This window comes from Anser brachyrhynchus (genome assembly GCF_964034855.1).
Source record: "Anser brachyrhynchus genome assembly, chromosome: 5".
NCBI classification, from domain to species: Eukaryota; Metazoa; Chordata; class Aves; order Anseriformes; family Anatidae; genus Anser; species Anser brachyrhynchus.
Window position 1 is genome coordinate 27,818,678 of NC_137699.1, and position 15,525 is coordinate 27,834,202.

Here is a 15,525-nt window from a genome sequence, read left to right on the forward strand (position 1 = left end):
ACATGCAGTAGGCAAAATGGGGGAACAGAATGGACCTGCATAATAAAGAAGAAACATTCAAGAGGAGAGTCACCGACATTGTTGTCAAGATCCTCAATTACTTTTCCAGTCAAAATGATGAGAACTGGAAATACCTTGGGGTGTGTGAGTGTCTTTCTAGGCGGGGGTGATCCCAGTACTAGGGAGTGTTCAGTGCTGCCGTGTTCTCTGCAGCTCTGTACAGTACTTCGTGCTTGGTTGTTTTTTAAAAGCATCTGATGTTTCAGAAAGCAATGCTACGGCATCCCGTTCAGGGTGTTTATAGTATCTTTCAGGATGCTATTTATAGAGCCTTAATTTATGGGTTAGTTTACTCTCCACCTGTTGGTAACATCTGACAGTATTTCCGCATTTGCATTCGGTAGGCCTTCCTGCTTAGCGTGAGACACTGCAGTACTGTAAAATGCGGTGGTTGCCTCAAAACAGCACTTCTGAAGGGAAGGCGATGCTTTGCTGGCCGTTTCAAAAGCGAGGCAGGTCTTACAAATTATTTTAATAGGACATTCATAGGAGTTTTCAGCTTGCTGATTCTGTTGCACAGTGTAGCCAGAGGCTGCGAATGCTAATAGCGTCTAATGTTAATAGCCTTCCTCTATCTGTTTTGGAAGCCAAGTTTGTGCATTAAAAGCACAGTAAGTAAAAATGCTAAATATGAAACAGAAGCCTGTTCACAGAATCATGGAATAATGGAGGTGGGAAGGGGAGCTGTGAAGGCCAACTCGTCCAGCCCCCTGCACGACAGAAGTCTGGTAAGGTCGGGTTGTTCAGGGAGCGCTCCAGGTCTGAACTTCCACTAGGGATGGACCTTCCACAACCTGGCTGGGCAGCCTGCTCCAGCAGTTGACCAAAATGAATTTTATACTCAATTTCTCTCTATATTTAAAGTTTATATTTTATGTGCTTGCATGTCATCATTTGGTAGATATTTACAACAGTTTTATATATAGGTATATATATGTAATTTTACATAAAGTAAAAATTAAAGGAGGGAAGATATATGAGTACAGAGGTCTTTCTTTAGAAAAGTCAGTATTTCAGATAGATGAAATTAGGATTTGTTTATAAATGCGAGGTTTAATCCCTATTTTATCATTTCTGCAGTCAACAGTACGAAAAATCTTTTTTCCCACTGATGAGAACTTTTAATTGATATTTGATGAATACTTTTAGAAACATTGAGTGTTGCATTTTTTGGAGGTAAAATCTCTTCCATTTCTAGTTTTTGCTAAGTTCCTCCTGCTTAAGGTTTTACGTGAATAGTCCTCTGAGGAGAATACGAGTAATTAGCAAGAAGTCAGCACAATTCATTAACAATATCTGTTACCATTTTGTAATTTACTGTTGCAAATGCACAGAAGTCAGTAGTGGAAATCTTGGAAATTCATGGAATCTGCATACCAAATCTGTGCGCCATGCATAGCGGTGAGTTGTAACGCAGCCTTTTTTATTTTTTTGAATTGAGTGCTGGCTTCGAGGAGAGAAATTCCAGAAAGAACTAGTAAACTGTGTGATGTATGCAGTTTCCCAACCACTCAATAGCCCATTTACAAGGGAATTTAGCAGTATTGAGGAGCTCAGAATACACTTTTCAAAAACAAAAAGTTTAGCAGAGATGTGTTTCCTTCTTTCCCAGTCCTTGACCGAGCAGGGAGGATACCCTGCACATTAAGACAGCCAGTGTAGCGGTACGAATTAGGCTTTCAGGAGGGCCACAAGAACACGCCGCTCTTATTGCCACTGTGTCACGCCCAGACTACAGATCATAACCAGACCTCCGCAGCCATCGTGACCGAGGCAGCCGCACGTGCCATGTGGGTGAGCATAAGTCAAAGCCTGTGACTCCAAGCGCCGTGGCTTGCCGGCAGGCAGGCACACCCTGCCCAGGGAGGCAGGCAGGAGCCAAAGCAGGGCTGTGCCCGTCTCATTGCCTCTCCGGGGCTGCTGCCTTGCCATGGGTATGTCGGGCAGAGTTAGCGAGGATGGACCTGTGGCATGCTCCTTCGTGCCCTGCTCCGTGTACTAATGGGAGGCTGTTGGGTTTCTCTTGAGCTGCAGGAAATTTAAACAGAGAGGAGAGGAGCGAGTGTTTCCATGGCGTGTTATTGTCCTGCAGATGCCAAAATGTCGTGCTGTGGTCCTGACAGCTGATTGATTTGATTCATTGCCCCTGTAAGGCAGCATATTAGTGCTGACAGGCTGTATAGGCTTTAAAGACTTTTCTCATTTTATTGCTTGCTGTAGGCTGAGAGTGAAATACTGTTAAAGGTTTGGAATTGGCCAAGAGAGGGAACTAATGGCTAAGTGTAAGCAGTCAAATATTAGACAAGATTATTTCCAGAGAATATAATTTTCTGTTCAAGGGGAAAAAAAAAGTTGTTGTATTTATTAACATTACACAAGACAGGGCCAGCAGTAAGAAGACAGCATTCATACATTGCAAAAATGTGTTTAGGAATAGCAAAGACTGTGAGTCACTGAAAGGAGACAAAGTAAGTTAGGTAAATGTGCAGCATGACGATGACAAAAAATCAAGTTGAGGTAGCAAAAACAAATGGGAGGAATAATCTTGACTGCTTATTGCATTAGTGATTCTAATTTCATTGTAACTAATAAGGAATGCAATTTTGAGCATGGCTAAAATACAGCAGCTTAGAAAGAACACAGAACAAATAGAAAGTTAGGAGCTTAAAAGCATGGAGGAATGTGCCCAGGAAGAAACTTGGAATTAATGCTTTCTGGGCCCTAGGAAGAAGAGGGTTGTGCAGTGCTAGAAGGCGCTCCTATTCACTGTCTCATGTAACAAGCTGAAGACCTGCAATTAGAGCAAGAGCATTTTAAACTAAAGACATATTTTTTATGCAATTCATTAGTTGTCTTTTAAAATCATTGTTTTAAAGTACATAAAGAAAACTATATGGTGATAGTTGCTTTTTAAACAAGCCCTAGGACTTGCATTAATTCAGAAATGAGTGGAAGGGAAGACTGGACACGGAGGCCCTGGGGAGCGAGGATTATCCAAGTGCCAGCAGGTCTGTTTGCCTTCACCTGTGCAGCAACGCAAAGCCCCGTTGTTGTATGCCATAACGTGAAGTGTGGCTTCTTAAATCATATCACTGATTGTGTAAGCTTGAGCTCACAGGTCCGTAAGAAGCTGTCAGTGTTTTGGGGACAGAAGAAATGGAGAGGTCACGGGAGGGGTTTATGTAAGAAACACGCAGTGTTTGGAGATAGAATGTGTCATTCTGAAATTGAAGTCGAGTTTTTCTTGTAATGATTGTGTTTCTTAAGCTGGCACAATGATGTGCAATGTGTTAGCACAGGCATACTTTATTGTATTTAAAAGTGCATCTAGCTGACATTGATTATAGACTTGATTAGGGCACGTTGCAACCAAGAATCCATGTAAGCTGTGTAACAGTGCCTGTATAAATGCTGTGAATTGCTTCAGATGTTGTTAAGTAAGAAAATAAACATGTCTTTTCCCAATCTAAATAAAACACAAGAAAACTAAGATTAGGGATAAGAATTTTATGGTTTTTAGAGTAATGAAAAAAAACTCTCAGACATCTTTGAAAGAAATAAGCAAAGCTGAAAATCAAGAAGACCTCCCTGTGAGGACTGCCATTTAAAGGAACTGTTCTTGTCATCTGCTCTAAGTACAGCTGTTGCAGCCTGGGATAGAACTAGTGATGTCAGAGAAGTCCAAAAGGAGATGTTACTCCTCAAAAGGACTTAGGTGTTTTTCTTTCTTTAGTGTGGTTGTTTGTTTTTAAGTCTTCTCTTGCCCCCTCTTCCATGTGCTGACTTCCTTTTCTTCCCTATTCTAGATTTTTTTTGCCGTTTACAGCCAAGGAAGGTGCAGCAAAAACTTCATATTGGAAGTGGTTGCTGAAAAAAACTTATTTCCAATGAAAAGTAGTGGGGTCCAAAAGGAAGCATTCCATCACAAATTTAATACTCATAGCTGCAAGGAATTTACATTTTTATTGGATGCAAACAATTAGAGGTATTGATAACGTGACATCTCCGAAGATTTGAATGTCCTTGATGGTTTGAGGTTTTCCTTCTGAAATTCACCTCATTACTGCAGAGAAGATAGTGTGGTTGAGTTAAAGCTCAGGCTTGTTAGACATGAGATGAATATTAGATTAAAACCCAAGACAAAATTTAAAGCCTAAGGCCACACAAATATTGTGAAATTTAAATGATAAATCATTCAAAAGAGCCATAATCTACTAGACTAATGGATACACAGAAAAAATGGCTCATTTAATTGCTGTTAGAAAATGTGAGAAACCTTGGCAGGGGGAGGAGGGGTCTTAGAGTTTCATAGTCTTCAGAGAAGCTTCAACATAAATTTTCCAGCATTAGCAACCATGGTGTAACTCGCCTCATGTTGAAGAACAATTCCTGTCATCTAATCTATTCCTGAGTCTGTTGGGCACCAGTTTGTGCGGTTTCCTTGCCCTCACTGTTCTTAGAGAAAGATTATTCATGAGGTTTTATCCCCCTATCTCATGGAACATTTGTTTTATTTCTTAAAATGTTCTAATTTTTTTTTCCTGTGCAACACTATCCTTTATCACTTCTCCTTCTGTTTTTATTTTGCTGATGTATTTATATAAACACATCAGCTTCAACCATACCATGGTTTCATTTTGTGAACCTAATCAAGAAGGCTCTTTTCATCTCCTTTAAGAAGTCCTTCTTTTCTTCATCATTGTAGTAGCCCTCCTTGAATTTGGCTTACAGGTGATGTTACTGCTTCCTTATGTTTTTCTGTAAAAAAAAATCTGTATCGATTCACATTCCCTTTTTTTTTTTTGTGTCTAAATGTATTCCTGGTTTATGATCGCCTCATTTTTCACTAGGTCATCTGAACATTTCTCTTCTTGTTGTTTTACTCATAGATGATCTCCTTTTTTATAGTAGTAGTTCTTTGTCAATCTTTGTCAATCTTCGGCATTTTGTAGTATTTCATCTGAAGGGCAGGGAAAGAAGACTTGCTCTGCTCTGTGATCCGATGAAGTGTAGCTTGAAGAGCTCGCTATGGGATATCCTTAAGGATGTCTTCTTGAAAAAATACTTTTACTTAATGTAGTTATGCTTTGAAGTTCCCTGTATTTCAGTATATCTCAAAACTATGAAAAACAAAGCAGATGACAGCCGCATTCATCATGTGTAAATGCCAGACGTATGCAGGGAGTCCCACTAATCCTTACAGTCCTTCTGTATTTCAGATCTGTGAAATGACAGCTGATAAATAGTTTGTCTGCTGTGCCAGCCTCTATCTGGTCAGAGAGGATATGGATGGATGTGTTGTATTGGGGTTTGCTGATGGGGCAGAGAACACTTGCGTTGGCTGGATTTTGGTGAATGGAATTAACCAGGTTAAAATAAGCGTGTTCTTGCTCTTGTCTGCTGAGAACTTTTGTTTGGGAGTGAATTGTAATACATGAGTTGAAATTACATCTAGTCTTGACATTAAGCTAGTTCTGAATGCCCAGTGAAAATGAGCATTACTACTAAGCGGAAGTTACTGGGTTGCTTTTTTATTTCAAACAGGTGAATCTCAGCAGTGCAATGTCTTTCATCTGCAAGGTCCGTTTGATAGCTTACAGAAGCAGCATTTATCTCCCTTTGTTTTCCCATCAGATTTTTATGTTGTTTCATATGATAAAGATTCCCACCAGCAGCTAGCGAGTTCTTAGGGAACCAGGCTGCATTATTTGTGCTACTCACAGACAACATATTTTCTTAGCGGTTCCAAGCATTTGCAATTTGCGTACAGACTAGCAGTTCTTTTCATTCTGTAAAAACGTCACAAAGATTTGTGTGCAGATATGCAAGTAGTAAAAATGCTGCTCGTATAATTAATTGACTGTCTTTGGCAATAGATCTGGTGAAGGTGCTACAAAATTTCTGTAATGTGCCATCTGTTTTATCTGTGTTTTCTGGCTGACATGCAGTCACTCGAAAAAAGAATGGCAGTAGCAGAGAAAGAGGGTTCAAGCAGGATATTCATCTCTGATGTTACTGATTGTGGGACAGGCAAGATGTCTGAAAAAGCATTTCAATGGCAAGAGCATCCATCTTTACATTCATAAAGTCTGCTTATAGGACAGCAATTCTGTGTCTGCAGGAGACTAGGCTTTTAAAAAGAGATGTTCTGAGGTCTGAGAAAAAAGTTACCGTTTCACATCCTAAAACCTAGGCTTCTTTAGCAGAGTTTGTTGTTAGCACTTTGTTGTTTTGAAGTCTACCATATGTGCAACTATGATAGGTAAAAGTGGGTGCTTGCTACACTGTGTGTGATAGGCCTCTAAAAGCAAATTATTTGAATCCTGTTCAAATAACCTAAATCTGAAATGAGACTTCTGAATGTTTTATTGCAAGCAAAACCAGACTAGAATACAGTGCTGTGCCAGACCAGTAATTTCTATGGCACCCCAAATTTATTGAATATTTATTGTATTTCTCAGCTGCTGAATGAGTTCAGCATTAAAAAAAAAAAAAAAAAACAAAAAAAAAAAAACCTAAACGTATAAATGATCGTATAAACAGAAGGGTAAGGAGAGAGTTCTGTTATGGAAAATCTGCCAAAAAATCAATACTGCTACAGACAGATTGCTACAGACAGATGAAGTCCTGCATAAAAGAACTGAACTTGTCACTATGAGATCTTATCACTAAAAGACAAAAATGTAAGACATTGATATGTTATACTTCAATGTATACTATTAAATGTTATAATGATCTATGTATTTTCAGAAGTAATAGTACATCACAATTATCAATTATTATCCTTTTGAGTGTAGTATTTTCATTGTCAGGATGATTTTTATCAAGAGGTAGCCACAACTAGTCTAAAAACAGTTCTGATTTGTGAAAACCAATAGAGAAATCTGGAAGATTATAATACTTCGGAGTTTTCTAGAACTATGTCTCTTGGTATCAGGGGAAGCAAACATTGTAATGAATTTTCTTTACTATGAGATAGCCCTTCATTTTTTGAGGTAACAGTTGTATTTTTTCTAAAGCACGTGATATGAAAATGACCACCGACAGCTGTAGCAATGGAATTGCTTTGCTCTAAAGAGGGCTTTTTCATTTATTGGGAGGATGCTGTGTGGGTTAAGTTTTAAAGGGCTATATTATTTTAAAATCATTGGACATGGGGAAAAAAATTGGGTGAAGTTCACAACAACTTACATACTACCTCCACTTGAAGAAAATATTAGTTTACCCTTAGAGTTAACAGTATTTTTCTACTTTGAAAATCATCAGGCTAACAATTCATTTTCCCTTAATGTGGTTTCATTTAAAACCTTTAAGGAAAGAAAAGGGCAAAAATGATATGGGTATATTTAGAAGTTCACAAATGTCAAGTGGGAAGGTCTCACAACCATTGTAAACTGTTTTTTTTTGCACATTAGAGTATTGAATGGTGTTTTTAACCTTTTCATACAGGATTTTGTACATAGTGTAATTACCAGGTGAGAACTAAATTCCCGTACTGGCTTCTCATTTGCATTACTCCTAGGCATAAGACTGGACTGTGGTCAGAAACTGAACCTCAGCAATGGAAGCCAGGAGGTGAATTTAGGAGGGAAGTTGGGAGAATTGGAGCTATTGCTTAAAGCTCTTCATTCGTTTTGGTACCTTTAACAAGTCACTTTGAAGTCAAATTGTTGCATGGAAGTTTACTGACCTCTCCTTAGTGTGATGTTTTTCAGACCATGTTTTTCCATGGTAGGAGACAAATCAGTCTATGCCTATGATATGCATTGTATGTGCTCCGTGCATTTTAGGGAGCTTTTACTAATTCTCATTTCTCCTTGTCTGTAAGAAAGTATTGGGGGGGGGGGCTGTAATACAGACCAGAAGCTAAGCCACGTAGCATGTGTATGTGTGTTCAGAGGGGAACAGCTAGCAATTCTGTATCTGTACGAAAAATGTGCACTCAACACTGCTTAAAATAACAATTTTTATGAACTCCTGGGGTTTAAAAAACCCACCACACATTAAGCTTTGGAAGAAGGCAGTAAAATCCTGTGATGGGCTGTGTGTGCATTCATGCAAATCTCCTATTGAAAAGTCTCTCTGATTGCACTTTAAACACAAGATGCTGGGCATGTCCTTTGTGTGTGTAGTACAATTTGTGGCAGTGATGCAGTTTCCTTTTGCCTTTTCTTCTCCTAGACCTGAAAGCACCATTGATCATGCCAGATCATTCTGACCTTTCTGCCATATCATCAAACACAGTTTCAGTTAAAGTCCTGTTTAAAATAAAAGGCTTGCATTTCAATTCAATATTTCAGAGTATACCCCCTTTTAAAAAGGATCCGTTGTTGATTTACAGTTTCCTAGGCAGTAAGAAATGCATTAAGAGTTCTGTTTTACTGTTTCAATCCTTTGTTTACTGTGAACACTTGTTTTTTGCCCTGTGCTAGAGTTTGCAAGGATATGAGGGAGCGTGCCTGTGCTTGTACGCAGGTCGATGAAGTACTCTGAAGTGTTCCTGTGAGAGCTGTTAGTCCAACGTTGTTCCACTGAATTATTTCCTTTCACTGGAAACTCTCCTGTTGCTAGCAATGCTAGTGATTTAACTGGCAATTATACTCAAATGTTGGTTTTCAGGTGTGGGTTTTTTTTTTTTTGTATATATTATCCAAACTTTTGGAACTTATTGATTCTTAAAAGTGGGTTTGAGATTTTTAATATTTATCTGAGGCATCAGTGTTTTCTGATTCTGGCTACAACACTAGGCTAAAAAGAGGCTTGCTTGCAAATTTGCAGCTTCTCAATGTTCTGACTACTGCAAAATGAGGAGATATAGTTGAGGCCTTTTTCAAAGCATGCAGATATTTGACTTGAGCTAGTCTTTTTAGCAAATACTGGTAATGCATAGTTTTGCTAACTAGAGGAAGGCTTTGAGGTTTTCAACTTCATTCATAAAAATGGCATTACAATATTAGGGTTGAGTTTAGACAAATAAGACAAAGCTTCTGGCAAATCTGGGCCTTCATTTTAAACATTTATTTCAAACACATCTTGTTTTATGAACTGCTTGAATTATATGCAGACAAATAACAGACAGTTTTACTGATGAAATACTTTTATATTGTTATTTTTTATTTTCCTTTTTAAAAAAAGTTTTAGAATAATTGTGATAGCATCTTCAGTTATAGTTGTGATTACTTTCAATAGGGAGATTTGGAGGAGACAGTAGAAAAATGCATCGCATTTAGATCAAATATTTCACAGAATCACAGAATCATTTAGGGTGGAAGAGACTTCCAAGATCACCGAGTCCAACCTCTGTGCTAACACTAACAAGTCCTCCACTAAACCATATCACTAAGCTCTACATCTAAACGTCTTTTAAATGCCTCCGGGGATGGTGACTCAACCACTTCCCAGGGCAGCCCATTCCAGTGCCTAACAACCTTTTCAGTAAAGAAGTACTTCCTAACATCCAACCTAAACCTCCCCTGGCGCAACTTTAGCCCATTCCCCCTCGTCCTGTCACCAGGCACATGGGAGAATAGACCAACCCCCACCTCTCTACAGCCTCCTTTAAGGTACCTATAGAGAGCGATAAGGTCGCCCCTGAGCCTCCTCTTCTCCAGGCTGAGCAAGCCCAGCTCCCTCAGCCGCTCCTCGTAAGACTTGTTCTCCAGACCCCTCACCAGCTTCGTTGCCCTTCTCTGGACTCTCTCGAGCACCTCCATGTCCTTCTTGTAGCGAGGGGCCCAAAACTGAACACAGTACTCGAGGTGCGGCCTCACCAGAGCCGAGTACAGGGGAACAATTGCTTCCATAGTCCTGCTGGCCATACTGTTTCTGATACAAGCCAGGATGCTGTTGGCCTTTTATTTAATGTGTTAGAAATGTTTGATCTGTCAGTAGTGACCAAAACATGATAGGCTATTGTTGCTGTTCACGCTGTGTAGTGTTGGCATAGGAGACATGTCAGTACACTACTAGTGTCAGATTTAGGACCAGTCAGTAGGCAGGATGTTTTGCTTCCTGTCTTGTTGCTGAACTTGACAAGAGACAAATACAGACTAATCCCCTTAGATGTGTTTTTTTTTTTTTTCTTCCATAAAATCTAGAGTATAGGTTGCTTGTGAGTCTACTGCTCCCTGACTTGCTCCTTTAGCTCAGCAGTTTGAGACTTTATATTCGAGACTCTTGGGTTCCATGAAGTAGTGGGCATGGAAATCAAACATTTCTGAAGGCCCAGGATGTTCATGGGGAGCTTCCCTGGCAAGGTAAGTAGCTCCTGCTAGCGCTGCAGTTAAATTTCAGTTTAGTGTAGTGGTAATGAGTAAGTTGTCTCTAGAGGAAGAAGCCAGGAGTCCTGAATTTTGTTGGCACGAGCAGCTGCTGTAAGCCTGAGGCTGAGAGGCAATTACCTCAGCGCCTCCTCAGCGGCCTTGGCGGGGGGGTGTCCTGCCGGCCTTTCTGGGATCCCTGGCCGTTACAGCGTTGAGGTGCCAAGCAGGTAAACTTGAATGTTATCAACACTTTACAAGTATGTCTGTTATTATTGTCATGTACTGTTAGCTGTCAGGCCGTGTGAGAGAACCCCCCCTGCCCCAGCCCTTTCTTCAGGAGCTCTGTCCTCCAGCAGGCCTTTCCCAGCAGGCTGACAGACTTCAGGCTCCTGAGGCGCGTCAGCAGTGAGGGTACAAGCTGAGGGTTGGCTGGTACAAGCGCTTTGCAGTTTTGTAGTGGGTTGGTGGGGCTGTCACGGTGTGCATCGTACTCTTTGCAAATAAAGAGCATATTTTGGGAACGACGTGCATTTTTTCGGTGTTGAGGAACATGAATGCACATGAATACTCATAGATGTAAATTGGAGAGAGTATCATAATTAGAGAGAAGTAGGAACATGTGCTTTTTGCAGATGATTTGAAATGCATTCCCTTTCGTCAACTGTAAGAGAGGCTGTGTTCTGCATTGGAAAGCGACCAGTAGTGCATTTCTTCACGAACTTCCCTTGGTCTGTCAGATTACCTTGCTAATTATGGCAAATTGATCTTTACACTGATTTTGCCGTATCACAACCTCTGTGTTCTTCAGAAAGTTCGTTGTAGTCAGAAATAACTGTAACTCCTTTGAACTAATGCTGATTTATTAGAGCATTCGTACCAGTACTTTCTTTCAACCTCTTAAATTGACTGTCACATTGAGAGAAACGAGCCCATGTGTGAACAGAGTACCTGTGCTAATACAGTTAGCAAAGAGAAAGGATTTGGAGTTTCAGGGGTGAATCATGTCTTTTTTTTTGTGTAGTGAAGAAAACAAAAACACACTAATATTCTTTTAGACTTTTGTGAAATTTACTGTGTTGCAGTTTCTTTAATTGTTGCAGTAAACAAGGCTGTTTCATACGAACTTTGTAAGTTGATTATAAGCCATTTAGATAAATTTTTGCTCTTAACTGACTGTTTTGGCAGTTGCTTATATTGAACATCTAACCCATGAACGATTGTAATCTACAATGTTAAACACATAGCAGCTCACTGTTTCTGATTAGCTAAAGAATACAGAACCATGCATGATTAAGGATTCTCCTGCTAAGTGTGTCGGTATCTGTGTATATTGTGCATCCAGGGTTGCATTTGAGACTTCCTGTACATGCAAATGTAGAAGTATTAAGGACACTAGCTTGAAGCTGCTTATTGCTGTGTAATCTGTGATATATTGCTTATCACTTCCCATTCAGTTGACTTACCTTAAAATTAAGTGAAATGTTGCTGAAAATCAGACTTCCTATGTGAGTGTCAAATTACACCCAACACACAAAAAGATTATTAATCAACAGAACCACATTTCATTCTTAAATTTCCACCTCTTTCGTTTCTCTGTTTTGTTTTGTTTTTTAATTTTATTTCTATTTTTTTTAGTGAGTGACAGTTGCTTCAGGAACCTTGCCGAGGATCGTAGTGGGATAAACCTTAAAGATCTGGTCCAAGACCCTTCTTTGTGAGTATCTGGCTCTTATTGCTAAGCAAAGAAAAGCTTCTTCATGATATCATTGTGAGTAGTTTTGTAATTATATCAGTAGTATGATGTACACTTACTGCTTTAGTGATAACATGCTTGCCAAGTTGTTAGACTTTAATACAGCCACATATTAAAACCATGTTTTCTATCTACTTCTGATCATGAGCTAACATCCAGCGAGCACATACAGTAAAGGGTACAAAGAGCAATCACCAGAGGAAACAGATTGTATGTCCAAGTATTTCTGTGGAAGAACTATATGTACATTGTCACCCCTCTTTGTTGAAGTAGGAGCCACCAGGAGATTACTGGATAATTATGTTATTGTCAGTTATCTTAATGTTAAGATTTTTTTTCTTTGTACCTGATTACATACAGCTGATACTCATTCCTTTTTCCACTACTTATTTTGATTCAAGTATATGGATGATCTATTTTTTTTACCCCGTGGCAAGACTAGTGGTCTTCATCTGTGTGGCATCTTCCTCTAAAATAAAATTCAATCTCATGAGCTCTGAGCTAGACTTGAATTTTATAAAACCTTTGTTTATTCTATTCAGTTAATTTTAGTACTGGCTGAAAATGTTCTTGCTAGTGTGCCCAAGTGTACCACCTGTTGTGGAGGGAAGGAAAGGAAAAAATCACGTCTTTTTAACAGGAAGAATAGTGCATTCCTCAGTGAGTCCTAACATGTTGGAGCCTGTACAGCAGTAGAAAATAGGGCATATTTGACATCTTGTTTCTGTTACAGGTGATTTTTAGTAATTGAAGTGGATGCAGAATGTTCTGTCACACTGATACAGATAAATGGCATTATGCATGCATACGTGCATTATTGGGAAATTTTTATGTAGTATATTTAATATATGATAATTTATGCTTCTGAAATGATAGAAGTACAGGGGACAAGTAGAATTGTTGCTTGAGATTCACAGAATGAATAAAAGAAGTAATTTTTAGATAATTTACTAAGTTTTAAGTGTCAAAATTGAAGGACTTCATTTTCAACCAAAGTTTGTCTTTGAGGTGTTTTATTTTCCCTTTGATAATTTTATGTGTTGTTTTGAGCTGCAAGTAGGCTTACATGCTGCACACAGTTTTGGTTTTGCACCTGTGGAGATTACCTTCAGAAAGTTACTTTCATTGCATTTGGTGTAGAATGATGATTTTCCATGCCATTTACAGAAAGTGATGAAATCTTCCAGTTTCCTTTCCTGAACATAGTTTACATGAAAATTGCAATATATTATTATAACCCATAAAATAAAATAAATGGATTTCTGTTGCTTATGACAGAAGCGTAAGTGACTGCAAAGTACCCCTTTTTATCACTGACTTTGAAAGATTGGATACAGTCAAAAAACTTCCATTAGTTCTCAAGGACTGTTATGACATTTCTATTGTATGACAGGAAATAATGCAAGAAAAGTCTACTTCTTTCTGCCTAATGATAGGACTATATATACTTGGTTTTGTCTTTCCAAATTGACATTCTTGCAGTTGTAATACTGAGTGCCTATTAAAAGTTCTTGCGAAATGTTGTAATTGTGTGAATGAGACTTCGAATACAAAGAAGTAATCCAACATGTAAGGCTGTATTGTTCAGCCCAGCCTTTTGTAGCCGACTTTAAGGTGCCATGGTTTCTGAATCTTTCATGGTGCAAGAGAAATGCAAAAGGACAATATGGGGCTGAAGAATGACTGTCAGTCAAAGAGATATTTTAACCTTTTCTGAAATAAAATAAAGTTTATTTTAAAGCTTTAGAGTACTTGGCTAAAAGTTTCACCTGCAGTGGTTAAATAACAAAATAACATTTAGTTCATCCTCTTTAACAGTTTAATATCTACAGTTTAGGATTTCTTTGGTGCTCATTCACTCTGACTGTAGATCAACTGCCTCTTTTCTTTGTAATCTCATATCAGATACCAACATCAGATTTACATAAAAAAAATCTGGTGCTCTCTCTGTGAAGACCTCTGCCACTTAAAAGGTTTGGAGTACATTAGTAATGTATGACACTAATAAAGTAGTTTAACAAAGAAAGTGCAAGAGATTCTAGATTAATTAGTATATAAATACTTGATTAGCGTATACTTTTAACAGGAGCTCATTAAGAGCAGATAGGCTTGCAGTCAAGGTAGAAATACAATATAATATGCCTAGAGCATAGTATCAGAAAAAAGTTTAAGTGTTTTTCTATTAGGATGGTTTGATACATCTTGTACAATACATTTTGAATAGTGTCCATCTCTTGTGAGACTTAGCTGTTTGTTACAGTTTTCTAAACTGTATTGGCACCTCCCTTGTTTGTCACTTTTAGCTCTATCACAGACAGAATTTCTCTTCTGTTATTGCAGAAAGCTGTCAAATGGATTCTTTTTCTGTAGGGCTTAAAGTGTGGCTTTACATTGAAATGAGTGTCTGTACTGATAGCATTGTAGGGTTTTTGGATTAGTGTCTGATTTATATCAAGTGTGCTTAATTATCAGGGTAGGGTTTTTTTTTTTTTTTTTTTAATTGATTTCCCAGCTAGAACTGTCTGGACTCTGTAAACCTGATCTGCTTTCAATTCTGTCATCATGGGTAATGAAGGCTCTGCTGCCCAAATTAGGAGACTGAACCTCTCTTTCTATTTGTATGTATCTTACTCTGTCAATGAAAATAGAAATGCTGCTTAAGAAAAAAAAGAAACAAACTTATCAAATAAACAAAATGTGGAGTTACTGAGTCACTGTGGGAGGAGGAAGCATGCAACAACATTACACTTAAATCTCATTTTGTAGTTAATTACAGAAAAGTTGAATTTCAACAAAAAGTTGATTAGAAGCTCAACTGGAAAGCTCATTTGAGAGTTCACTGCTATTCTTTATTCATTGCATAAGCTGATGTTGCTGTATACAACAGCCAGTTTTGGAAACAAAACTTTAAGATACAGAGGTGTGTAGGAGAACAGCAAGAGAAGACAAAGTGCGGTGCGTGACATGTTATTTCATTTAGAGAACAACAGCGGAAAAGAGAAAGTAAAAATTGCCTACAGAATATACAAATTATTAGAGATTGTTTTTTGGGGGCTGATGAGGAAGAACTAACTCACTTTGTAGCAGATGAGATTGCTTGGATAGTTTGAAAATAATTCTAAATGTCAGGACGGTAAAGAAACTGTAATCTATTTCTGAGAATGTCAGGGAGAGCTTACAGTCTCTGTATATCTGATGTTATATATGTGTAGAGAACTGGAAGGGCAATTTTTTTCCTTTCTTCTACGAAAAAGGAGTGTTTTCTGGTAGTTTAGAATCAGCACAGTTAATACAACCAAAAACCAGGTAGAACTTAGTATGATTGCTATATAGGTAACTTCATGTTGGTATGAGCATTCAAGACTGTGATTTAGCGTAGATGATGCATGCACTCCAGCCCTGCCTACCATTCAAGTAACACGGAAAAGATATTTAAAATTCTGTATTACA

General features: G+C 38.4%; 1 protein-coding gene across 32 annotated transcripts in view; it reads left to right on the top strand.

Moving 5' to 3' along the window:
- The window catches only part of GPHN (gephyrin), a 285,375-nt gene that overhangs the window by 72,597 nt on the left and 197,253 nt on the right, over positions 1–15,525 (top strand). For 29 of the 32 annotated variants that reach the window (XR_013952182.1, XR_013952183.1, XM_080595302.1 and 26 more), the window contains exon 2: positions 11,958–12,036. Coding sequence is in view for 30 of the 32 variants with exons in the window: in XM_080595302.1 (XP_080451428.1) it covers positions 11,958–12,036 (79 nt within the window). In the remaining 2 variants the exon portion in view is untranslated. Of the gene's footprint in view, positions 1–11,957; positions 12,091–15,525 lie in introns of all 32 variants that reach the window. The other 3 variants (XM_080595304.1, XM_080595319.1, XM_080595322.1) reach the window with 1 other exon arrangement.